Raw genomic sequence first — 25222 nt, 5'->3', positions numbered from 1 at the left:
AGAAAGGGTCGGGGCCACCTAGGAACTAGTCCTGCTTGCAGTACTTAGATGTGGCCACCAGGGACCGCTGCGCACGGGCGACAGGACGCGCGGGTTCCTGAGCCGCAGAAAGGCGGAAACCGATTGGTTGCGAGGCGCGTCGAAAGGGCGGAGCCCGGGAGTCGGGAGTTGGGGGCTGGGAGCGCGCCCCTAGACCAAACCCAGCCGGACTGTAGTCACCTCAGGCGGCTCCCGGTCGGTTATCGTAGCGCCGGGGTTTCTGTTCAACCTGGCTTTACGGTGGAGCCAGGGGAGCAGCGCGGCGGCCCAGAGATCCGGGCAGGGCAGTCGCTGTCACCTCCGTCGCAGGCCTGAGTTACCTGAGCAACTGCGTGTCAGGGGCTCGCCCGCGGGCGGGCGTTAGAGCGGGAGGCTGGGGTGCGCACGGCAGAGGCCGAGGTCCCATCCTGGGCGCGGGGTCGCGGTCCTGACGACAGCCAGCGCAGGCCGGGTCCCCGCGAGACCCCGCCGATTGCGGTGGGCTCCGGCCTGCCATCTCCAACAGGTTATTCCGGGATAAGCCGGCTCTGGGGCGGGCCCGGGCTTCGCTGGGGGCCGGGCGGCGCGGGGCGGGCCGGCGGTAGAGCACGCCTCCGCCCACCTCGGGCCCGCCCCGCGCCGCCCTCCCGCCCTCCTGGGAGCCGCTGTCCCGGGCCTGGCCCGTGCGCGTCCGCCTGCTGCACCGGGGCACCAGGAGCCGCAGAGAGGTACGGGACCGGGCGGGGGTGCTGACCTCGGCCTCGGAGTCTTAGGATCCCGGAGACCTCCGTGTCCGCTGGGGCCTGCAGGTCGCACGCCGAAGCCCTAGCTGCTGCCGCTCACCGCTGGTCCGCGCGGGGCGAGGTCAGGTGCCCCCCTTCCCTCCTCCCTTCTCTCCCTCCCCCACCTCGGTGCGGGCGGGAGATCCTGCCCGCCTCCTCCCGCAGGGGTGCAGTAGGCTGCGGAGCTGACAGCGGCCCCACAGACACCCTGCCCAAACTCTCCGGAAGCAGCTAGAGCTCAGGCCGCCGAAGCCCCGACGGACCCACTGTTGGACCGGAGGCTCCGGTCCTTCTGCGCCCAAACTTGGAGCACTTGACCTTCGGTTGTCGGAGGGGGCAAGCCCGCAGGTGGCTGGACAACCGCCGTGCCGGGAGGGCATCTTGCCTGGGAATCGTCGGCTGCATTCCCTGACTCTGGGATTTGCTTCTGGGATCCAAAGGTGTCTACATCAGGCGCATGTTGACTGAGACCTACAGTCATGGATGTGTGCGCCCGTCTTGCCCTGTGGCTTCTTTGGGGGCTCCTCCTGCATCAGGGCCAGAGCCTCAGCCATAGTCACAGCGAGAAGAATACAGGAGCCGGCTCCGGGACGACTTCAGAGGAGTCCACTGAAGCAGGTAAGGCCTTGCTGCGGGCTGGACTGGGCTGGAGGCTTCACTGGCGCAAAACTGAGTGGCCCGAAGTGGGCAGATTGGAATCCCCGCACATGTGAGGTTGGTGGAGGATGCACACATAGCACTATGTACTCTTAGTAGTCCAAGAAGTTCTTTCTATGTAGCAGTCATGCCTAATGGTACTATTTCCCCTGGACAACTTTCCTTATCCCTCTTTGGGATGTTTTGGTGGTAGTGAGAAGCCTTTGGGGCACCTTGACTTTTCAGATCAGCAAGGTTAAGGCCCCATTCAGGACTTCTTGTCTGGAAGAGTGGCCTTCCCAGGTGTTAAAATTGCTTTTAGCTAGTTTCATCACTTAAGGGGGTGGGCGGTGGTGGTGGGTTGGCCGCTTGGGATGGGCCAGGAGGATCAGGGCTGGGCTGGCTCTGTTTCTCTATAGCCAGGTGTTCAGATGTGCCCCATGTTCTGTTCTAGCTAGTGTGAGAATCCTAGTCCCTCCTTTCCCGTAAGGTAAACTTCCGTCATTTGGAATATCAAAGCAAGTCCTTAGGTAGAATCTTGTTTACCACTAGGGAGTTAAATGGCCCTTTCTTGACATCTCCGTAGTAAAAAATCCTGAGACCACTTGTTGACTTAATCTGTTTCTTCTGAATGATAAGAGTAAGGATTCCATGTTATTATTTTTAATCTGTCCCTATTTTTTCTGTATACTTGTGGAGCCTTGTTGGGCAGCAGTAGCTGTGGTATATACCTTTGCAGTACAAAGGGACTTTTAAAAAATACATATTTTTTTTTTTTTTTTTACACATAGCTTAGAAGTCCATCAGTTCTCTTTTTCTATTTCTCACCCCCTGTCACTGTGATCTGCCTAAAAACTGGCCTGAAGGCTTAGGGGTAGAGGAATAGTTGGAGTGTTTGAAGGTAGGGAAGCTCAGGTGAGGAGATGTCTCAGTGGGTATTGCTGATACAAATAGGGAAAATATAAATCATGGTGGGTGAAGAGTTTCGTGGATTGCATTTAGTGATAGATGTTTTTCCTTGGGATGTCTTCTTTCAGCTTTCTTGGCTGGGTTGGGTATAATTTTAGGTGCTCCGAGGGCTGGTTCCCAGATGAGGCCCCGACTGTCCCTTGTAAAGCATAGACGTTAGGCTGTTGCCTTTAGGGTAGATCGTTCCTGCAAACAAGTCCTTCATCTCCACAGGAAGTTTCCCAGGCCTCTGAAATTTAGCTTAAATATTGTTTCTTACTGGGCTATGAAGGGAAAGATTGTTGAACTGTGAAGTAACTGAGTAGCATTTCTGCTCTTCCAGTGACAGACATCCTTGTTTCTAATTGATAGTTTATCCTTTTGTTTTCGCTTCAGAATATGTATGTTTGGCATAAAATGAATCCTTTTGAGGGGTGTTCTGTATTTATATCTACACTAAAAGGATGCAGCTTCAAGTTTCAGGCATTAGCTAGCCTTTAGGAAGTTGACTTTTGATTGTGTGTGTGTGTTGCCTAAGGTAGGGCAGCATTCCTCAGGAGTACCTCATGACTTGAGTTTATGGAGACATTCCTCATACATCATATTTTAGAGAGCTGGCTGGTTATTCAGATTATGCCATAAAGGCCTCTCTTTTCATCTTTATTTCCTCTTAGTTCAGAAATTGGCTTCCGTTGTTGTAGTAATTATATTCCAGCAAGGAAAATCTCAAGAGACTCTGGGTGTTGGGGATGCCTAAAGTTTTTGTGGGGATGTGAGGGTCCTACCAATATTGTGTTGTTACTTGTCTCCTTGGGTCACTGTGGAAGTTTGGCTCAGGCAGGGACTTACTTTTTTCAAAGAAGTAGCACATAGCCCGGGCTCTGCAAAAGGGTTGGAGAGAAACTGTCTATGTAGCAGGGACTCTTACGGCCTTTCCAAACCCTCTGTGTCCACGAAACACAGGAATTTAACTTATCGAAGCTGTCATCCCACCTGTCTCCCTCCCCCTCTTCTCCTTCTTTTGAGATAGGCTCTTCAGTAGCCTGCGTTGGCTTCAACTTAAAATGTAGCTGAAGCTGGTCTTGAACTCTTGCTCTTCCTGCCTCCACAACTTAAGTACTGGACTATAGGACACAAGACACCGTACCTGGCTAGCTACCACTTTTCTCAGCCAGAGTCAACCTAGCTGGTAAATTTGTGTGCTCTGTAAAGCTTGTATTGTACAGTTACATGACTTACTCAGCAAAACCTCACAAAAGCCCCATTAAAATGCAGGGAAGGGTAATAATCCTTACTTTTACATGTGAATAAATGCCTTGGGCTATCAAGATGGCTCCAGTAAAGGCTCTGGCTGTGCACATCTGGTGACCTAAGCTCAATCCCTGGAGCCCAGGTAAAGGTGCAAAGAAAGAACTGACTCCACAAAGTTGTCCTCTGACTTCCATATGTGCAGGCACGTGTGTCTACAAATGCACATCGTGCATGTACACACACACACACACTAAAAAATCAAGAGAGAGAGTGACTGGGTTCTTTGTATTTGAAGCAGTGCTCTGATGCTTAAGTCCTGGACTACTTCCATCTTCTCAGGTCCTATCCTGTTAAAGGAGTGCTAGGTGGGGCCTAGAGAATGTTGCTCTTCTCCTGGCAATTAGGCAGGTCCTGGTGACTCTGTATTTGAGGTCTAAGAAAAGGGGTGCTTTTTTTTTCTCTTGGGGAGTGTGTTGATGAAAGAATTACACCCCATCCCCCATTTTGGATGTATATGCAACCCATTTCCTTTTAGTCAGTCATAAAATTTGATTCTAAGGATTTTATTAAAATCTTTATGGTGGCCAGGTATGGTAGCACATACCTTTAGTTCTAGCACTCAGGAGGCAGAGGTAGAGGCAGCTGAATTTCTGTGAGTTCTAGGCTAGCCTGCTCTACACAGTGAGTTCCAGGCTGATAGGAATGCATACAGAAGACTGACTTAAAAAAAAGTTTATTGTGCACTAGGGGTATAGTGGTAGAGTGCTTGGTTAGTGTATGAAAGGTCCTGGGTTCCATGTCTGGCACACTTTAAAAAAAAAAAAAAAAAAGGAAAGAAATGCTTACTGACTTCCTGGTCTACACCAAATACTATTAAAACCCAGCTGGGCAGTGGTGGTGCACCTTTAATACCAGCAGTCAGGAGGCAGAGGCAGGTGTATCTCTGTGAGTTTGAGGCCAGCCTGGTCTACAAAGTGATTTTCAGGACAGCCAGAGCTGTTACACAGAAAAACCCTGTCTTGAAAAACCAAACCGTAACATTAAAAAAAAAAAAAAATCCTGACCAGGGGCTGGAGAGATGACCCAGCTGTTAAGAATACTTGGTGCTCCTGCAGAGAATCCGGGTTCCATTTTCAGCTCTCACATGATCGCTCACAACCATTCTTAACTCCTATTCCAGGGGCTCTGCTAACCTCTTATAACCTTTGAGGGCACCCGGCATGCAGTTGGTGCCCATAAATATATGCAGGCCAAACACTTATACACATAAAATAGAAATAAACAAATCTAAAACAAAACTCTGACCATGGGGGCTGAGGTTATTGGTAGCTTAGTTGATAGAGTGCTTGTCTTGAATGCATGATATCCTGGGTTTGATCTTCATTCAATATCAAACCCAAACCAACCCACCCATCAACTAGACCAACAAAATCTCTGAATGCTGAGCCTGCAGTGCTCTCATTGGGCAATGGAGAGAACATTCCTGTCACTTTTTGCTTTTTTAAAATACCTGAACACCTAGCTGTATTAAGTCATTTTTTAAGGCAAGATCTGTCTATTGCTGTGTTAGTCTAGGGCCTACGTTTTTGAAGCTGACTCAAAATGAATACCAGGGACCTCTAGACTCTAGGGTCATTGCTTTCAGAAACTCCAATGTTTTCTATAGAATGTGTATTGTGTGAGAGACCTCAGGTGAGTCTGGAGTTGTGGCTACCATGATAGGTGGTTTTGAGGGTCTCTAACTGGTTTAACTGGAATAAGGTCCTGGAGGATAGGCATCTGTGCAGAGTGCAGGATGTCTTCTCAATCAGCCTCTTTGGAGTGGCAGGTCAGAGCCTAGCCAGCCCACCCAATTAGTTGCTGCTGCCTCCAAGGCTATAAATGGCCTGGCCATCTTGGTAGCTATGCTAATTTTAGCTGAGGGTGGCTCCTGGAACTGGGCTGGAGCCAAGAGCAGGTGGGTGGGGCTTGGTTGAAGCTAATACCCTGGGCTGGCAAGAGGGACTTGCTATCCTGGGGCAGCAGGGCCGTATTTACTTCCCGGCCTCAGCTCTGACAATCACCTTTAGCTAGGTTAATTGATTCAGCAAACACTGAACAGTGCCAGCTCATATGGTATTTATTCAACAAGTGTTTGAATGACTGCTCTGGGTCAGTTACTGTGTATATTTTCTGTGGGGATTTAAGGATGAATGAAAGAGTTGTCTTCTTTCTTCATGGAAGTTATACTCTTGTTGGGGAGACAGTTAAGCACACAAATAAATACTGTCTTGTGAAAAGTGGAATGGAGGAAAATGCAAATAGGGTCCTCAGGGGAATGAGAAGGAACTAGAGATATATTTAAAGCTGGAACCTAGTGTCTAGCAGGACAGAGTGATACAATAATATGAGCAACAATGATAGCAATCACCATGCAGCTCTATCTGGCCTAGAACTTGCCATGTAGGCCTGGCTGGCCTTGAATTTAAAGAGATCCACCTGCCTCAACCTTCCAAATGTTAGGATTAAATGTATTTGCCACCACTCTTGGCTCATTATAAACTTTTATTTCATTTAATTATTGCAGCCAGCTTCTGTGATAGATGTTATCTTTGTTTTATAGGGCAGGAAATTAAATGAGAGAGGTTAGATAGCTTTCCCAGTGTTACAGACAGTAAAGAGAACCAGAGTTTGAATTCAGGATTCTGCCCCTTTTCTTTAGTGCTACCTTAGCTAGTATGTTATCTTGCAAAAGTCACAGTAGAGGTTGTGTGTGTGTGTGTGTGTGTGTGTGTGTGTGTGTGTACATACATACATACATATATTCATACAGAAAGCTGTAGGACGTCCAGGGGACTAAGTGACTAACCTTGCCTGAGATAACTGGGGGAGGCTTTACAGTTTCCCACATAGTTTTTCTCAGATCTTGGGGAGATAAAAAGTGGTTGCTTAATTTAAAAGTTAAGAGATGGAACCTACCTGTAAGTTCAACCTACCTGTTTTTATATGTTAGGAAATTGATATCCAGAGAGACATTAACTATAAGTTTCATAGAAAGTTATTGATTGAGAAACTAGACCAGGACATTTGAGCCAAAGATCCAGAGTTCGTTATTCGGTGTGTAAGTCAGAATAATGACTGTTTACTGGTTGCTTGTAATATAGAAGAACTATCCAATGAACCTGAGCCAACTTTTTTTTTTTTTTGAGGCAGAGTCTCATGTAGCCCAGGCTGGCCTTGAGCTTACTGTGTAACTGAGGATAACTTTGAGCTGATTTTCCAGCCTCTATCTCACAAGTGTTTGGGTTGCAACTATGTTTGTGCCACCATGCCTGGATTTAATATTAGGTAACATTAAGTACAACATAATGTATAGCCTTAATCAAATTCTAACAGTGTAGACTGTGTAGGCAAAGGGAGCAAGATCTGTATAGGCTATACTAGGCTAAGATGAGCAGAGAGGGCTGAAGGAAAGAGGGTATTGTGGATATCTGGGTGACCAATGTGAACATATGGAATCTCACTGTCCGGTGTTTGGGTAACTAGACAGGTGCTTCATTGCTGGCTAGCTGCTTCATGTGAGCACTGTAGATAGGAAGAATGTAGTCATGTATGACCTATTGCTGGTCCTCATAATTACTGTAATTTTAAAATAATGACGGATGTAAATACTGTTTTAAGATATCTATAATATTGTAATATGATGTGAGATTATCTATGATTTTGGTTGGTGACAAAACCATAATATTGTGGTCGATTGCATATATTTTGCATATACAGATATATTTGAAGGAAACACTAACTTGTAGTAAGAGAGTATTGAAAATGATGATGTAGGCTGGGTATGATGATGCATACCTATAATCCCTGGAATTTAGGAGACAGAGGCAGGATGATCATCAAATGTTTGAGGCTAAAGGCTTGAGAGATGGCTCAGCAGTTAAGAGTATGTGCTGTTTTTTTAGAGGACCAGAGTTCACTTCCCAGTACCCATTTCGACCTATAATTCCAGGTCGAGGGGATCCAGTGCTTCTGGCTAACTCATGCTCATGTCCCATCATCTGTATACACACATGCATATGCACACACACACAAACCCACACACGATTACAAATACATCTGTTTGTTTGTTTGTTTATTTATTTATTTGGTTTTTCCAGACAGGGTTCTCTGTGTAACAGCCCTGGCTGTCCTGGAACTCACTTTGAGACTAGGCTGGCCTCAACTCGCAGAGATCCATCTGCCTCTGCCTCCCCAGTTCTGAGATTAAAGACATATGCCACCACATCCAGCAAAAATAAATCTTAAAAAACATTTGAGTCTAGCCTTGTTTTCAAAATGAGTTCTCTGCCAGCCATGACTATGTAGTAAGACCCTGTGTCAAAAACAAAACAAAGTAAAAAGGCTGGAGAGGTGGCTTAGTAGTTAAGAACGCTTGCTTCAAAATCATGAGGTCTGGAGTTCAGATCCCAGCATCCGGGTAATAAGCTGAGTGTCCCAAGCATACCTGTAACACCAGCTTCAAGGAAGATGGAGACAGGAGAGTTGTTGGGGCTTTCTGGCTGTTAGCCTAGCTAAGAACATTCAGGTCCCAGGTTCAGAGAGATCTTGCCTCAAATTAATAGGCAGAGAGCTATAAAAGAAGGCACCTGATGTTCTCTCTTTCTCTCTCTCTCTCTCTCTCTCTCTTACACACACACACACACACACACACACACATGTGCTCAGATGTACATACTTACACATGTGTACACAAACAAAATTTTGTAGACACACATACACACAAATAAAATAAATAAGCCTTTAAAAAAGAAAACAAACTGGGCATAGTGGTGTTCACTTTTAATCCCAGCATTTGGGAGGCAGAGGCAGGTGATCTCTGAGTTTGAGGTCATCCTGGTACACAGAGCAAGTTCTAGCACAGCCAGGACTACACAGAGAAACCCTGTCTGGAAAAACCAAATAAATAAATAAATCAATAAATAAATAAATAAGAAAGAAACAAAAAGAAAACAAACAAGAAATGAAGATGTAATTTCTTTTCCATCCAAAAGATAAAAGCTCCTGAATTCTACTTATGTGCTGTTGAGACGTGTGGGACCATCATGCAAAGAATTTCTGCTCCTAGCTGAGCATAATGCTAGCCACTTCTGTTTTCAGTGCTTGGGAGACAGAACGGTAGGATCAGAAGTTCAATGACCAGCCTAAGTTACATGGAGAATTGAGGGTCAGCTTCAGGCTGCATGAGACTGTCTCCAAACCCAACCCAAACAAGCAAAATAAAGCAAAACAGAAATTTTGTTCCTTGCCAGACATGGTGGATCATGTCTCTAATCCCAGAACTTTGGAGGCTGAGGTGAGAGGATTGCTATGAGTTCAAGGCCAGCCTAGGCTACAGACTGCTACCCCATCTCCAGAAACCCAAAACAAAGAACAAAACTCCCTGACAACTTCTGCTGTTTGTCCAGAAGGAATGAGGCCTCGTTGAAGGGAGTAGTTTTCTAGGTCTTTACAGAACTTGGGCTCTAAGTCCTCTCTGGTACCTTTGGTTTCCTGATGGGGGGCCTTTGAGTCACACTGCAGAGTGGCTTCATGAGCACGTTGTGGTACATTGCTATCTGTGGGAAATGATTCTCAGAAACCCAGCAGCTCTGCCTGTCCGGCTCTTGGGGAGGAAAAAGATATCAAACTTAGCTTACTATGGGTTTGGGTTTTTGTTACTGTTTGTAAAAAAATGGTGAAATACTAAGATAACAAAACATAAAATGTCCATATGCACATAAGAAATAAACTAGTAACAATACAGAATTTTCTTTATTAACTCAAGGACACTTTCTATGACTTTCTGATATAAATGTAGTACTTTGTACATATGTTTTCTTCCCTGGGATCTTTGTGGAGGAAGATAGTGGTAGTTGTACTTTGTTTTTATTGTGTTGAGCCTACCCATGGTTGAAGTTCGTTGGAGAAACTGGTAATCAGGGACTGTTTGAATGAGATCTTCATATTTTTCCTCCTTTCAAATGTCTCATGGGCCTTTCCTCAATCTTTGGAGGTAGTACTAAGGGCACTTACTATTAAATTTTATCAGATCCCTCTTTAATCTTTTTGTTTTGTTTTGTTTTTCTAGACTGGGTTTCTCTGTGTAACAGTACTGGCCATCCTGGAACTAGTTCTGCAGATCAGGCTGGCCTTGAACTCACAGAGATCTGCCTGCCTCTGCCTCCTGAGTACTGGGATTAAAGATGTAGACCACCACCGCCCGGCTCTCTTTAATGTTTTATTTATCCTCATTTTTGCCATTTTCAAGAAGAATTTGCAGCTGACAATTTGCCTTCTAGATCATATAGCTAAAAAGCACAGTCTCAGAACAATAACTGGGAATCTGGACCCATGCTTTTTTTAACCAAAACCATTACTCGTTGGTGTGCTCCAAAGGGAGCAAATACTTGCTGATCTGGTCCTTAGAACCTCTGTCTGCCATAGCCTTGCTATAGTTATATTGACCAAGGTGTTTGAATAGTACATACAGCCACTCATTGCAAAACTGTGTTGGAGATTGGCTCAGTTGTTAGAATGATTGCTTAGCCTGCATGAGGCCCTGGGTTTCAGTTTCCAGCACTGCAGAAACTGGGCATGGTGGCTCATATCTGTAATCCTAGAACTCAGGAAGTAGAGACAGGAGGATCAGAAATTCAAGGTCACCTTTGGCTGTATAAGGAGTTTGAAGCTAGCTTGGGATAAATGAGACAATTACAGTTCTTAGTATAATGCCAGTATATGGCGTACCATCCATATTATAAAGTTTGTGGATTTGGATTAGATTTTGTTAAGTGGTTTGGATTCTACTGTAGTTGACTAGGTACTTGAAAAATATTTTCCTTGGGGTAGGTTACTTAAAGAAATAAGCTTCACTTTGGGTGGTGGTGGTGCAAGCCTTTAACCCCAGCATTCAGAGGCAGAGGCGGGTGGATCTCTGTGAGTTTGAGGCCACCCTAGTCTATAGAGTGTGTCCACCCTGGTCTACAGAGTGAGTTCCAGGACAGCCAGGGCTACACAGAGAAGCCCTGTCTTGAAAAACAAACAAAGAAAAGAGGTAAACTTCACTTATTTGAAAGATCATTCTTCTAGATTTTCATATTCACTACAGATCCTTGATGAATAAGTCTTGTATTAGTTTTGAAAAAGGAAAATAAAAGGCTGATGAGATGGTTCAGTGGTTAAAAGCTCTTGCCACACCAGCCTGATGACCTGAGTTCAATCTCTGAAACTCACAATGGAAGCAGAGAACTGACTCTTGAAAGTTGTCTTCTGACTTCTGCATTCATGCGTGTGCGGGCACACACACACACACACACACACACACACGCACACACACGCACACACGCACATGCACACGTACACTATTAAATAAAAAAATTCAACAGTTCAGGACCAATAAATTCATTTTATGTGGATGAAGTATTAATTTATTGTGTGTGTGAGCATGATGTATGTGTGTGTTGGAAGGATGGTACATTTGTAGAGGTTAGAGGACAACTTTGGGTAATAAATTCTTTCCTTTCACCTTCCAGTGGTGTCCTTGTTAGTTTTTTGTGAACTTGACACAAGCTAGAGTCATCTGAGAAGGGGAACCTTAACTGAGAAAATACCTTTATCACATTGGCTATAGATAAATCTGTGCATTTTATTGTTGTGGGAGGGCCCAGATCACTGCAGGAGATGTTATCTCTGGGTTAGTGGTCCTGGATTATAGAAGAAAGCAGGCTGAGCAACCCATGTAGAACAAGCCAGTAAGCCTCCTCCTTCCATGGTCTTTGCTTCAGTTCCTGCCTTGGCTTTTCCATGATGGACTCTAACCTGTAAGCTAAATAAACGCTTTCCTCCCCAAGTTGCTTTTGGTCATGGTATTTTGTCGTAGCAATAGAACACAAACTAAGACATGTGGGTTCCAGGGGTTGAACTTAGGTTGCCAGGCATGTCTTAACACATGCTTTTCCTGGCTGAGCCATTTGGATAGTCCATGTGTGTATGATTTAAAAAAAATTTTTTTTTTATTATTAAGAAATTTCCTGTTCGTTTTACCAACCAATCACAGGTGCTCCTCTCCTCCCTCCTCCCACCCCCCCCCAGCCTTTCCCCTCAACCCACTCCCCATTCCCACTTCCTCCAAGGGAAGGACTTCCATGGGGAGTCAGCAGAGCCTGGTACATTCAGTTGAGGCAGGTCCAAGCCCCTCCCCCCAACCAAGACTGTGTAAGGTGTTGCACCATAGGCACTGGGCTCCAAAAAGCCCGCTCATGCAGCAGGGACGGATCCTGATCCCACTGCCAGGTGCCTCTTAAGCAGGTCAAGCTAAACAACTGTCTCGCCTATGCAGAGGGCCTAGTCTGGTCCCATGGAGGCTCCACAGCTATTGGTCCACAGTTCATGAGTTCGCACTATTTTGGTTTGGTTGTCTCTGTACATTTCCCCATCATAATCTTCATGCCCCTTGCTCGTAGAATCCCTCTTCTCTCTCTTCGACTGGACTCCTGGAGCTCGGCCTGGTGCTTGGCTGTGGATCTCTGCATCTGCTTCCATCAGTTACTGGATGGAGGCTCTATGATGACAGGGTATTCACCAATCTGATTACTGGAGTAGGCCAGTTCAGGCACCTTCTCCACTATTGCTAGTAGTTTAAGGTGGGGTCATTCTTATGGATTCCTGGGAACTTCCCTAGCACCCTGTTTCTCCCTGTTCCCTTGATTTCTCCCTGTTCCCTTGATATCTCCCTCTGTCATGGTATCTCTTTCCTTGCTCTCCCAGTGTGTAGGATTTTAAAGAAACCAAGCTCTTATAATTACAATTCCCCAGAAGGAAACAGTAGAGTAGCTGGGATATCTAGAATATCCAAGGCCCTGGTTTGATTCCCAGCATTGGGAGGAGGAGAAGAAATGAGGGAATGCTGAGAGGAGGGAGAGTTGGGAAATGAGAGCTGGTTAGATCCCCAGACAAAGTAGGATGATTGGTTTTGTCTTCAAAAATGCCAGATTTGGCCACACCATGAAATGAGGGGTTTTAAGAGTTCTAGCCCCTTTCTTTACTAGCGGTGTCGACCTAGTGAAGAGGCAGTCATTTATTTCTCTCTGCCTTAGTTCCTTTATTTGTCCTAAAAATTGAGAATTTTGGAGCTTTACAACACGATGTGAAGTATTTGGGTCCTCTCTGCCTTTGGTTTCTTGTGGGCCCCAAAAACTTCATTGAGACTCTGAGGGTCTTCACCTCTAAGATAGTTGCATCTGCTGTCTTTCTTCAGATGTAGAGTCTGGGAGCAATGAAATCAAACTTTTATTTCAGGCTTACTTTTGGCCTTGAGAAAACAGTTAAAAAATCTGGTTGCCAGTATTTGACCTTATATCTGGCTTGAACTTTTTCTTCTTTTCTGGATATAACTACTTTCTTAGGCCCACCTTCAGTCTTGAAATAGTTGAGCAGATGGGCTTGGTCCTCAATTGTGTTGACTCTTATTGGTGCATAGCAAATCATGACAAAATTTCCAGGCTTAAAATAAGCATTTTTATCTCTTTGTTTCTGCAGGTCAGGAATCTGGGCATAGATTAACCTGGGTGCTGCTTGCTCGTTGGGGTCTTTCATGAGGTTACAGTCAAGCTGTTGGCTAAGGCTAAAGGCTCAAATAGGACAAGAGTATGTGTTTTCAAACGAATTTACATTGCTGTTGTCAGGCTTGGGTCCCTGTCACATGGGCTTCTCTATTGAGCAGTCTTATGACATGAGAATTGGCTTCCTTCTCCCAGAATAAGTGATGACGGGGAGAAGGGTACTCTGGATAAATGGCTCAATCTTTTTGTTGTCTAGCTTTAGAGTTATTATGCTATCATGTCTTCCATAATTGTTAGGAGAAAGTCATGAAGCTCAGCCCATAGTCACTGATGGATCACACAGAACATGAAGACCAGGGCTCACTGGAGCCACCTTTAGGCACACCTCTGGTATCACTCAAGAGCCATGCTCTTGGGAACAATGTATAGCCTTTTGGATTTTCCTTTATTTCTCGTTTACTTCCTAGAGTCTGTCCATCTGTTTGTCTGATTTTATTTTATTTTGATACAAGGTCTGGTATAGCTCAGGCTGGCTTCGAATTTCCTATTTTTCTGACTCTACCTCCAAAATTCTGGGATTATAGACCTCTGCCACCTTGCCCTGAACTTCTTAGAATTTTTTTTTTTAAAGGTAGGGTTTCACTATATAGCTATAGCTGGACTAGAACTAGCTCTGTAGATTAGGCTGGACTTGAACTCAGAGATCTGCCTATCTATGTCCTCTGAGTGCTAGGATTAAAGGTGGGCACGACCACTGCCCAGCTAAAATTATTTATTAATATGATGTGTGTGTGCATATGCCACAGTGTGCTTGTGGAGATCAGAGGACAACTTTCGGAAGCTGTTTGCACTAGGGTTTTGGAGATGAAAGTTGGGTCATTAGGCTTACACGGCAAGTGCTTTTAATCTGCTGAGCCATCTCACTGGCCTTTCCTCCTAGGAATTTAGAATCTTTTGTATTTCTTTTGATATCATGCCTGTTGGTTCACACATGACTTCTTTGTTTTGGCATGTCTCTCCCTCTCTCCTTGCTCTCCTTAGGCTCAGTCCTAACTAGCTTTTTATCCTAGGCTCTGGTCCTGCCTCCCAACAACTTCTTGACAACTGGCATTGGAGTCTTCACTGCTACAACTTGGTTTCGGTACATAAATTTCTATACATAAATTGAAATGACTTTTACACATTGACAGATGAAAAACTTACTCTGGGTTGGGTGTGGTGCACATGCTTTTAATTTCAACACTTGGGAGGCAGAGGTAAACAGATTTCTGGGAGTTTGAGTCCAGCCTGGTCTACAAAGAGAGTTCAGGCAAACTAGGACTACATTGTGTGATTCTGTCTCAAAAAGAAAAGAAAAGAAAAAAAGTTACTCTTTCTTTTTGGCCATTGGCGTTAGGTGCTGAGATTTAACATCCTAGTATGTCATACTGGAAGGGGTTTTAAGTAGCATCTCTTAGAAATGTCTTATTTTACTTATGAGGAGAACAAATTTGCTCAATGTATTGCTAAGCCAGTGACAGTATCTAATAGTCTTTGATTCTCACTAATGTTGTTCCTACTCTGTTGGGGAGCCTCTCTACTATATCACAGATAGTTTGCACAGTGAAGTCTCCAGGACCCAAACAGAAGAGAGGTCCAACTTCTGCTTCTTAGGCCCTATCCGACTGGAAAGCATTTATATAAGGTTCAGAAAAGTCCAGCAGTATGCATTGCATGTGGTGGCTAATATCTGTGCTCTGTATTACTCTCTTGGCAATATCCGTATAGACTTACAGAATAGACTTCTGGAGGAGGTGGGCCTTATGCCACATGTCTTCCCACTGTTTAATTCAGAGGGTTGTACTTTGAAGCTTCTATAGACAGGAGTGATGTATAACATCTTAAGCCTTGTAGGGTTACTTGTAGCCACCTGAAAAGTCCCAAGGAGAAACTTTGTAGGCACTGAGAAGCTAACAAACTCTTTCCTGTTATCACAGCTTGCTAGGCAGGTGGGACCTCATTAGGACAGACTATAGCTCTGTCACGGTTTTCAGAGTGGAGAGGGTTGTTTTGTGTGAGAGAATATGAAAGGAGCCAACAGCAGCGTAACTTTGTTCCTGCTGGGAGCTTAGAATAGAGAAGGCGCAGGCGCTGCAGAGTCTCTGTTGCAGTCTGATCTCAGGGTTCCAGCTACAGAGCCCTTTATTCACTTTCTCTCTCTGGTCTCAACATTGCATTCTTGGCACATTTCTTTGTCTTGGTCTACCAAACATGCTTTTATTATTATTATTAATTTGGTTTTTTGAGAAAGGGTCTCACTATGTACCTCTTGCTGCCCTGGAACTCACTATGTAGACCAGGCTGGCCTTGAGCTCACAGAAATCCACCTGCCTCTGCCTCCTGAGTGCTGGGATCAAAGGTGTGCTACACTACTGCCCATCTTTTTTAATAATTTATTTTTATTTTATATGCATTGGTGTTTTGCCTGCATGTATATCTGTGTGAGGGTGTTGGATAGCCTGAAACTGGAGTTACAGACAGTTCTGAGCAGCCATGTGGGTGCTGGGAAGTGAACCCAGGTCCTCTGGAAGAGCAGCCAGTGCTCTTAACCACTGAGCCATCTCTCCAGCCCCCTCTTTTATTTTTTACTATGTCAATTTTGTTAACTGCCAGAATGTTTTCCTCCATCTCATTTATTCTTATCTAATCTCTCAGTCCTCAGTGCTGGCCATGACACAGCTCTCATCTCTGGTCAGAGTCTTATAGCCCTTAGTGTCTCCAACACTGAGTATCACTTCACACTTTGCTTAGGTTTCTTCATTCAAAGGCAACATTATATGTTGTCAGGAGCACTGGAGCCAGCCACAGTATTGCAAGACTGCAAGGCTTGGCAGGTAGAAGAAGACCAGCCTAGTACTTGTTAAAACAAAACAAATACTCGTGATATTGGCTTGTTACCTTTCTGACAATGTGACTTCAGTTATAGTACCTTCGGATTGAAAAATGGACTTAAAAGAGAGTTATTGTATATGATGCTTTTAAAACAAATTTTAAAGTCCTCTTGTTTGTGTATTTCCATGTCTTTTGAGGGTAAGGGTTTGGTTTGTTGACTATCGTGTATAAAAGTATCTAGCTTATTCCTGTGTCTGTCACATGCTGGTCGGAAAGCATGTGTTTAATAGGTATTTGTTGAATAAACAAATGAATACATAATATTGAATTAATCCTTGGATTAGGTAAGAGGGTAGTGAGAGCACCAATAAATCAACATTGGTTCCTACAAAGGTTTAGGTAAGTATGCCTTGGGATTAGAGGTTGAATTTACATGGCTGGGGTCCTGATGGTTTTGAGGGTACCGTTTTTTCTGCCTGGCCGAGTGCTTCATCTTCATTTCTTGAGTGCCTAAAGAAGCTGTGCTTCATGACAGTTTCAGTCACACTCTTGGGGAACGTTTTGCCAGTGTCTCTGGTTGGCAGTTTTTGTTTAAAACAGTCATGCTTACCTTGATCAAGTGGCTGCAGTGGGAATGGAGGAAGGCTAGGTCCCGGAAGGACATGACTCCTGTGGACAAGGCTTCCTTGGGTCCTGCTGCTCTCTCTTTGGTTCTGTGGTCTACATGGGTTTATTTCAGGTCACACATGAGACAGCCAGATAAACAAAATGAACTTTAACTGCTTTTCTTATCCTGGCTTGTGAGATGGAGGAGGGAACCTTCTTTTATGGTCCCTGCTGCTGAACTGGTTGTGTAGAAGGGAGATGGAATAGTCCTGTGCTGATTGCTTCTAAAACGTTATCAGTGATGCTGGGAACTCCTTGGACCTTTCCTTCAAGGCATTAAGGAGGGGCCTCTCTGGACTTGATGGAAGGTTTCAAAAGAAGACAGCCCATTGTGTTGTCAGCGTGGCCCATCCAGAACAAACCTTCCCCCTTCCTCTGTTAGCCATATTTCCAGAGTTCCTGGCTGCCTTATGTTGAGCTCTGGGCTAGGTAATGACCAGAAGTCTCTCTGGCAGGCTGGCAGGCAGGCTTCCAAATCTCACGTGTCTCTAATTTTCAAAGTGTGATTCAGTAGTTCTGCACTTGTTTGGCCTCTCTGGGTTATCTTAGGCCTCTCAAGAAGCTCTCAGAACTCTCATCACTACAGGGTATGTTAAAACAAATGTGCCTATGTTTGCCAAGTTCTCAGAGCCAGATTCTAAAATATACCAGCCAGGGAAGATGGATGCCCTTCATGTTTATATCATCCTAGGTTAGAAAGAAATCTGTGCTTTGTGTTTGTATGTTGTTGGAAGGTCAAATTTTCAGTGATCTTATTTTGAGAAACTTGCTGACAGGGGCAAAGGTCACTCGAACTCATATGTCATATCTCTAAAGAGATAAATATGTAATTCACACAACTCAAATAACTCACCCAGGCAGTGGTGGCGCACGCCTTTAATCCCAGCACTCAGGAGGCAGAGGCAGATGGGTCTCTGTGAGTTCGAGGTCAGCCTGGTTTGAGTTCCAGGACAGCCAAGGCTACACAGAGAAACCCTGTCTCAAAAACCAAATGATAAGAATGATGATGATAACTAGGATTTATTGAGCTTCTGGGTAGATGTTTTATAACTATATAACAATCCTTACTGGTGTATATTGCTCACTGTGTTTCTGAGAACTGAAGCTAATTTTCTCAGGATGACTAAACCGGGATTTGAATTGAGCTTTATCTGATCTCAAGACCAAAAGGAATTCTGTTTTTGTTTAATAACTCCTGTGGAGGGAAAGAACTGCTATTTGGATTTAAGATAAGCATTTTGACTAGAAACAATACGACTGTTAGTGGCATTAGTTTATTCCACCACAGAAGTGTCCTGAAAGAAGCTAAAGTGAGGAGTTTGGGGGTGTAAAGAGAGAAGGATGACTGTTTTACTTAGGAGTTTTGAGTGGGTAGTATTACTTGGTGAAGTGTTTAGCTGCTGAGTGTTTTATATTCAGTTTGTACATTCAAAAAGAAGTACTCTGGTTGGATTGTTCTAGATATAAGACTTAGGATAGTGACTGGATACACTATACAGTGTCTTTACTTCAGTTAACATTTAACATGGTATTATATGTGACGATCTCTGTTCAATGGGAGTATTCAGTATAATAGCAGGAACCAGCCTATTATTTTATTTTTTAGTAAAGGTCTTATATAGCCCAGGATGGCTTCAGACTCAATGTGTAGCTCTCCTGATCTTGCTTCTACCTCTCAAGTCCTGGGATTACAGGTGTGTGCCATCACTTCTGTTTATTTGGAATAAGGATGGAACCCAGGGCTTTGTGAAAGCTGAACAAGCACTTTACCAACTGAGCTACTGTTCTGTATTAGGAATAAACTAGATACTTTTACATGATACTATTCTTATTATTTTATATCTATATAGGTGCAGGGGTGTGTGTGTGTGTATGTGTGTGTGTGTGTGTGAGACAGAGAGAGAGAGAGAGAGAGAGAGAGAGAGAGACAGAGAGAGAGACAGAGAGACAGAGACAGAGAGAGACAGAGAGAGACAGAGAGAGACAGAGAGAGACAGAGATGGTGGCCAAAGTACAGTCTTGGGAGTGCCTCAGGTGCTATTCACCATGTTTTGAGACAGGATTTCTTCTTGCTCTTGAACTCACCAAATAGACTAAGCTGGTTAGTCAGCAAGCTCCAGGATCTGTCTGCCTTTACCACCCCAGTGTATTACAAATGTGTGCTACCAGGCCTCACCTTACATTTTTTAAAATTACATTTTTTTGTTTATTTTGTGTACATGTATGTATACATGTGGGCACATGTATGTGTTGTGGTCAGAGGACAACTTGCAGGAATAGATTCTTTCTTTCTACTCTGTGGATCCTGGGGACAGGACTAAGGTTGTCAGGTTCAGAGGCAGATGCCTTTGCTGAGCTGTCTTTTTGGCTGATGCCTGGCTTATTTTTGTTTAAATTTTATTCTCCTTTTTTTGTTTTGATTTTTTGAGACATAGTTTCTCGGGAGGCAGAGGCAGGCGGATCTCTGTGAGTTTGAGGCCAACCTGGACTACAGAGTGAGTTCCAGGACAGACTCCAAAACTACACAGAGAAACCCTGTCTCAAAAACCAAAAAAAGAAAAAAGAAAATAAAAAGAGAGACAGAGTTTCTCTGTGTAGCCCTGGCTGTCCTGAAGCCCGAGGCTGTCTCTGTAAACCAGGCTGGCCTCAAAAACTTAGAGATCCGCCTGCCTCTGCCTTTGTGTACTGGGATTAAAGGTGTGAACCACTGCCTGGCTTTATTTTGATTTAAATTTTAGAAGATTTATTTATTTTATTATTTTATGTGTATGAGTGTTTTGCTTGCACATATGTATGTATGTACATCATGTGTAGGCCTGGTGCCCACTGAGGTCAGAAGAGGGCATTGGGTCCCCCGGGACTGAAGTCACAGAAGGTTGTAAGCCACCATGTGGGTGCTGGAAATTGAATCTGGGTCCTCTGCAACAATAACAAGCGCTCTTAACCCTTGAGCCAACTCTTCAGCTCTTTATTTTTTGTGGCAGTGTCTCACTCTGCAGTCTAGTAGACTAGGCTGGCCTAAAACTAGAGATGTGTCCGCCTTTGTCTTCTGGGGTTAGAGACATGCACCAATATGCATGGCTCTTGTTTTTACTGTTTTTAATTATGTGTCTGTGTGTGTCTGTAGGTGAGTATGTGCATATAAGTGGAGATGTCTCTGGAAAAGAAAGTGTCAGATACCATTGAGCTGGAGTTACAGGTGGTGGTAGTGAACCTCCTGCTGTATGTAGTGGGAACTGAACGTGAGTCTTCTGGATGAGCAGTAAGCACTCTTAAGCTCTGAGCTATCTCTTCAGTAGCTTAAAAAAAAACCCAAAATATAAATAAGCAAACAAAAAAACACAAGGCTTCTGGTTATCAAACTCAGGTCCTTGTGCTTTCAAGTCAAGTTCTTTAGTGACTGATCTATCTCCAGTCCACATGATCTTATTTAATTTTCACAACAGGTCTCTTATTGTACAAGGCACCATCTAGGCTCAATGACTTGTGATATCTATATCTATATCTGTATCTTATATATATTGTTTGTTTTGTTTTCAAGACAGGATTTCCCTTGGCTGTCCTAGAACTCACTTTGTAGACCAGGCTGGCCTCAAACTTACAGAGATCTACCTGTTTCTGCCTCCCGAGTGCTGGGGTTCAAGGCGTGCACCCCTACACCTGGCATGATATGTATTATTAGTCCGTTGGAAGGAAGAAGGGATCACCTCCACCTGGAGAGGTTAGAGAAGCTTCGTGGAGGAAGTAACAGCTAGTGGGTCTTTTGGTTCTAAAGGCAGAAATATAAGGAAGATGGAGGGAAGCATTCCAGTTAGAGGAAGTGTCATGAGTAAAGGTATGGAGAGAGAAAAACTGGAGTTTTTAGGCTCAAGAGTTTAGACTAGTGGTTCTCAACCTGTGGGTCATGACCTCTGGAGTTGAATGACAGTTTCACAGGGGTCGCATATCAGATATCCTGCATATTTTATATGCATGATATTTACATTATGATTCATAACAGTAGCAAAATTACAGTTATGAAGTAGCAATAAATAATTTTGTGGTTGGGGGTCACCACAACATGAGGAACTTTATTAAAGGGTCACAGCATTAGGAAGGTTGAGAACCACTGGTTTAGAATTTATTCCTAAGCAGTGAGAAGTCCTTGTAGATTTTGAGCAGTCAAGTCATAAGACCCAAGTTGTGCTTTAGGAAAATTGAATTTTATAGAATATTCATAAAACATTGGTAGGAGTAAGATTGAAGGCAGAAAGTTTAGAAAGGGGACTTGGAAATTGTTCATAAGCAGAGGAGATAAGAGTCTGCTGTTTAGGCAGAATAGGTAGCCATAAGTATAGTCAGAGAAAGAAAGAAGAGTTGAAGCCACACCAGTGTTTTGAATGCAGTAAGGATCCTGATGGTGCCATTAACAGAAAACATGGCAGCCAGGAGTGCCAAGTGGTAGGGCAGTTGACCTTATGTGAAGTGCTGGGCAAGGGGCCATACTCCACAGTATTCCTGGAATCACTTTTTAGCTATCAAGTTTGCTGACAAAGCTGGGCCTTTGCTCTGGGAACACCAGAAAGGGTCATAGAGGTAGATGGTCCTGAATTCAGCCCCATGCTTTGTCACTTTCTATTTTTTGTTTTGTTTTTGAGATAGGGTCTCATTAGCCCAGGCTGGCCTCAAACTCATGTAGCAGAGGCCGGCTTTGGACTCTCTCCTGATTCTCTTGCCTCTACCTCTCAAGTGGTTGAATTTTAAGAGCACACTACCTTGCCTAAAAAAAGGTTGAAAGAACTTGGATCTCTCCCCTCCACTCCACTCCGCTACCCTCCTTTCTTTTCTCATTATGTAACACTGTCTGTCCTGGAACTTAATATGTAGACCAGGCTGGCTTTGAATTCACTGAGATCTACCTGCCTCCTAAGTACAGAGATTAAAGGCATGCACCGCCATGCCTGGCCTTACTTTCTCCCCTTTCCTGTCTGAGAATGTCTCATTATGCAGCCCAAGGCTATCCTCAAACTCCTGACCTTCCTGCCTCAGCTTCCTGGTGCTAGAACTATACACTGCCATACCTGGCTTTTTCTTTTCTTTCCATTCTCTTTCTTTTGATCTTTCATTCATTTGTTAGTTTGATATTTTTGTTTCAGCCTCTCACTCTGTAGCTAAACTGGCCTGGTACTCTTAGCAATCCTTCAGTCTTAGTCTTTCAAGTGCTGGGATTATAGCCACGAGCCAACATACTCTTTAAAACAATTTTTTTTCAAGATATGGTTTCTTTGTGTAGCCTTGCTGTCCTAGAACTAGCTCTGTAGACCAGGCTGGCTCTAGTTCACAGAGATCCTCCTGCTTCTGCTTCTCAAGTGCCACCACCACCTGGCTTTTTAAAACAATGCTAATTGACAGCAGGAGAGTGACTGTATCCACTGACATTACACCTGGTTCGCTTGCCGAGAAGAGGACTTCCGCTCCTGAGGAAATGTAAAGTTCATTGGCTTTGGAGTACTAGATCTTTATTTATTTGTTTATTTTAAAGGACTTCATTTTTATTTTTCAACTATGCCTGCTCCATGTGTGTGCATTTGCAGGGGAGCATGTTTGAATGCTGGGTGTCAGATGCCCTGGATCTGGAGTTAAAGCTGTGTAGCCACCCAATGTGAGTAAAGCGAACTGAACACAGGCCTCTTTGAGAGCAGGATGCAATCTAACCACCATCTTCTTAGCCACGTACAATATTTTAATTAACTTGACAAATACAGGGGCTTATATCCCAGGCTGTCTTCAACTCACTCTGTAGCTGAGGATGACCTTGAATTTGTGAGCTTCCTGACTCTACTTGAGTGCTGGGATTATAGGCATGTACCACCACACTTGGTTTTGTTTTGTCTGTTTTTTGTTGTTTTCTTTTGGTGTTGGGGATTGAACCCAGGGCCTTATGCATGCTAGGCAGGCACTCTATCACTGCTTTATCTCTAGCCCTCTTTTGAGTTTTGAAATCACTTCTATTTCTGAGGACCTCCTCTCCCTCCTTTAAGATATAAGCATTGGGGCCAATGAGATGGCTCAGAAGGAAAAACATTTGCTGTACAAGCCTGAGGACCTTAGTTCCAATCCCTGGAACCCATATAAAAGTGGAAGGAGACAATCAACTCCCCAAACACACCACACACACACACACACACACACACACACACACACAATTTACAAAGCAAGTACAGCTACATACCTTGAATCCCAGCATAATCCCAGCAGCACCTGGGAGGCAGAGGCAGTGGATCCCTGTAAATTCAAGGCCAGCCTGGTCTATAGAGTGAGTTCTAGGTTAACCAGGGCTATACAGAGAGACCTGTCTCAAACAAACAAACAAACAAACAAACAAGCAAACAAACACAAAAAAGCAAGTACAAGTATTTTAAAATAGTAAAATCTATAAGTTAATATAAATATTTAAAATAATATAAAAATGCAAGTATTATTTTGATGAGGTTACTCCTGAACTGAGGGATTAAAACTTGCCTTTGGTCCCTAGAATTCTAGCATGAATTAGGTTGGGACAGTTACTATGAGAATGGGCTCCAGTAGGACTCTGGGTTGGAGGAGAGCAGTTCTGTTAGCTAAGTTCTCCTGTACACGAAGGGTGTCAGAATCTCAAGACATGCTAGATGCTGCCAGTCTTGTAGCTTCTCCTCAGCTGTTCTTCTGAGCTGAACATGTGCCTCTACTATCCTCTCACCTAGAGCTTGGAACTTGGTGAGTCTGATTCCCTAAAGAATTCAGTGATGAAAATTAGGGCATTTGAATAGATCTAATTGGCTGAACTGTGTGAAGGGCAGAGGCTTTTCCTGGGGGACCTTTTTAATCTCCTATGGTTATAGCCTTTTAAGGTTGAACTAATTAAAATATGCTGGCAGCTGGACTCAATACTTTTCCTTGCACTAGGTTTTGTTTCAGCGTCCTGGAGTTCTAGTTGCCATAAGACTGCCTTCCTTGAGGAACAGAGGAGTGGGTTTCTATTTCCTCATGTACTAAACACACTATGACATGACATTTGTCCAGTATAGGCTGCCAGGCATCTGGTGGTGGAGTGAAATGTGTGCTGAGATCTGGTTGTGTCCTGGATTTGCTATTTTCAGACTCCTAAGATGCCCCTGAGGTTGATTTCCTATTTTGTTGTGTCTCCTCCCCACTACCCATGGGTTTATTCTGTTAGCTGGGAAGTAATTTCTCTTTCCTTGGAGTATTCTTCCCTGGTGTGTGCTCCTGCTTTAACCTGAAAAAGGGATAAGGGAAGGATATTTATTTAGTCCCACCATGTGTCAGGTCAGGCTAGTGTTTTACACAACTATTCTTTGAGGTATGCTTCACAATGCCTGTGTTATAGATGAGGAAATGAATTCAGAGAAGGAAAAGAACATGCTTAATGGTCATTACAGCATGTTATCAATCAACTCAGAATTAAGCTATCTCTTAAGCTTCTGATTACTTTCCCCAAGGTAGCATAAATGACCCCATGCCTTTGTTGTTGTTTTGCAGTCAGTTGCCCCAGACTGATCGTGAACTTGTAGGGTCAATGATCCTCCTGTGTCAGCCTCCCAAGTTGCTAGGACTGCTTACTCACCACTGTGCGTGTCCTCATATCCTTTCATCCTTCTAAACCTAGCTAAGTTCTCACTTTCAGGAAGTCTTCTCTAATTTCTAAAGTCCAAAACTGATTCCTCTGCTTGCTCCTGCTCCTTCAAGGAGAACTGAATGAAGTTGTAAAGTTGGATTTCAGCTGTCATGACAGAGGAAAGGCAGGATTTGGGCAGAGTCTTGGCTAGCTCTCTGGGTAGAGGCCAGCCTGTGGTTTGCTCAGTGTGCTGTTTATTCCGGATGCAGTGGATCTTTATCCAAGGGCATTCTGGTTCTCCAGAGGCAGGTATCACTTCCTTCGGGTTATTTTTCTTGGTGTTTGGCTTTAAAGTTGCCCTTGCAGACAGTAGAGCTAGGTTCAGTGCTATCTGGGTAGAGAAGTGTAATGAAGCTTTAGTTGCTGGACTATGTCTATTGACTGTGGTGTTTGCTGGTTTTATTTACTTATTAATTTTTTTTTTTTTTTTTTTTTTTTTTTTTTTTTTTTTTTTTTTTAGGTTTTTCGAGACAGGGTTTCTCTGTGTAGTTTTGCGCCTTTCCTGGAACTCGCTTTGGAGACCAGGCTGGCCTCGAACTCACAGAGATCCGCCTGGCTCTGCCTCCCGAGTGCTGGGATTAAAGGCGTGCGCCACCACCGCCCGGCTACTTATTAATTTTTTTTGCAAAGACATAATGAGTTATTAACCCAGCATTTGAGACAGTACTTTCTGTAACATTTGCTCTCTGAAATGCATCACTTCACAGTATAAATGGGCTTTCCTGGAAGAAGCAAGCATGTGGAAAGCCATTTTTAAAATAAGTTGAATTTTCTTTTTCAATGACTGAAAAATAATTATAAAAGTATTTTTTTAA

At 43.9% G+C, this 25222-nt stretch overlaps 1 protein-coding gene across 4 annotated transcripts in view; it reads left to right on the top strand.

The window, feature by feature from the left end:
• Nucleotides 1-667: 667 nt before the first annotated feature.
• Nucleotides 668-25222, top strand: part of Stim1 (stromal interaction molecule 1) — a 181457-nt gene continuing 156902 nt past the window's right edge. For 2 of the 4 annotated variants that reach the window (XM_059269619.1, XM_059269646.1), the window contains exon 1: nucleotides 669-1418. In XM_059269619.1, the coding sequence (XP_059125602.1) occupies nucleotides 1280-1418 (139 nt within the window). In that variant the 5' untranslated portion in view covers nucleotides 669-1279. Of the gene's footprint in view, nucleotides 1419-25222 lie in introns of all 4 variants that reach the window. The other 2 variants (XM_059269615.1, XM_059269639.1) reach the window with 2 other exon arrangements.

The sequence above is a fragment of the Peromyscus eremicus genome, chromosome 1, assembly GCF_949786415.1.
Source record: "Peromyscus eremicus chromosome 1, PerEre_H2_v1, whole genome shotgun sequence".
Classification (NCBI taxonomy): domain Eukaryota; kingdom Metazoa; phylum Chordata; class Mammalia; order Rodentia; family Cricetidae; genus Peromyscus; species Peromyscus eremicus.
This window is presented reverse-complemented; position numbering and strand designations above follow the sequence as displayed.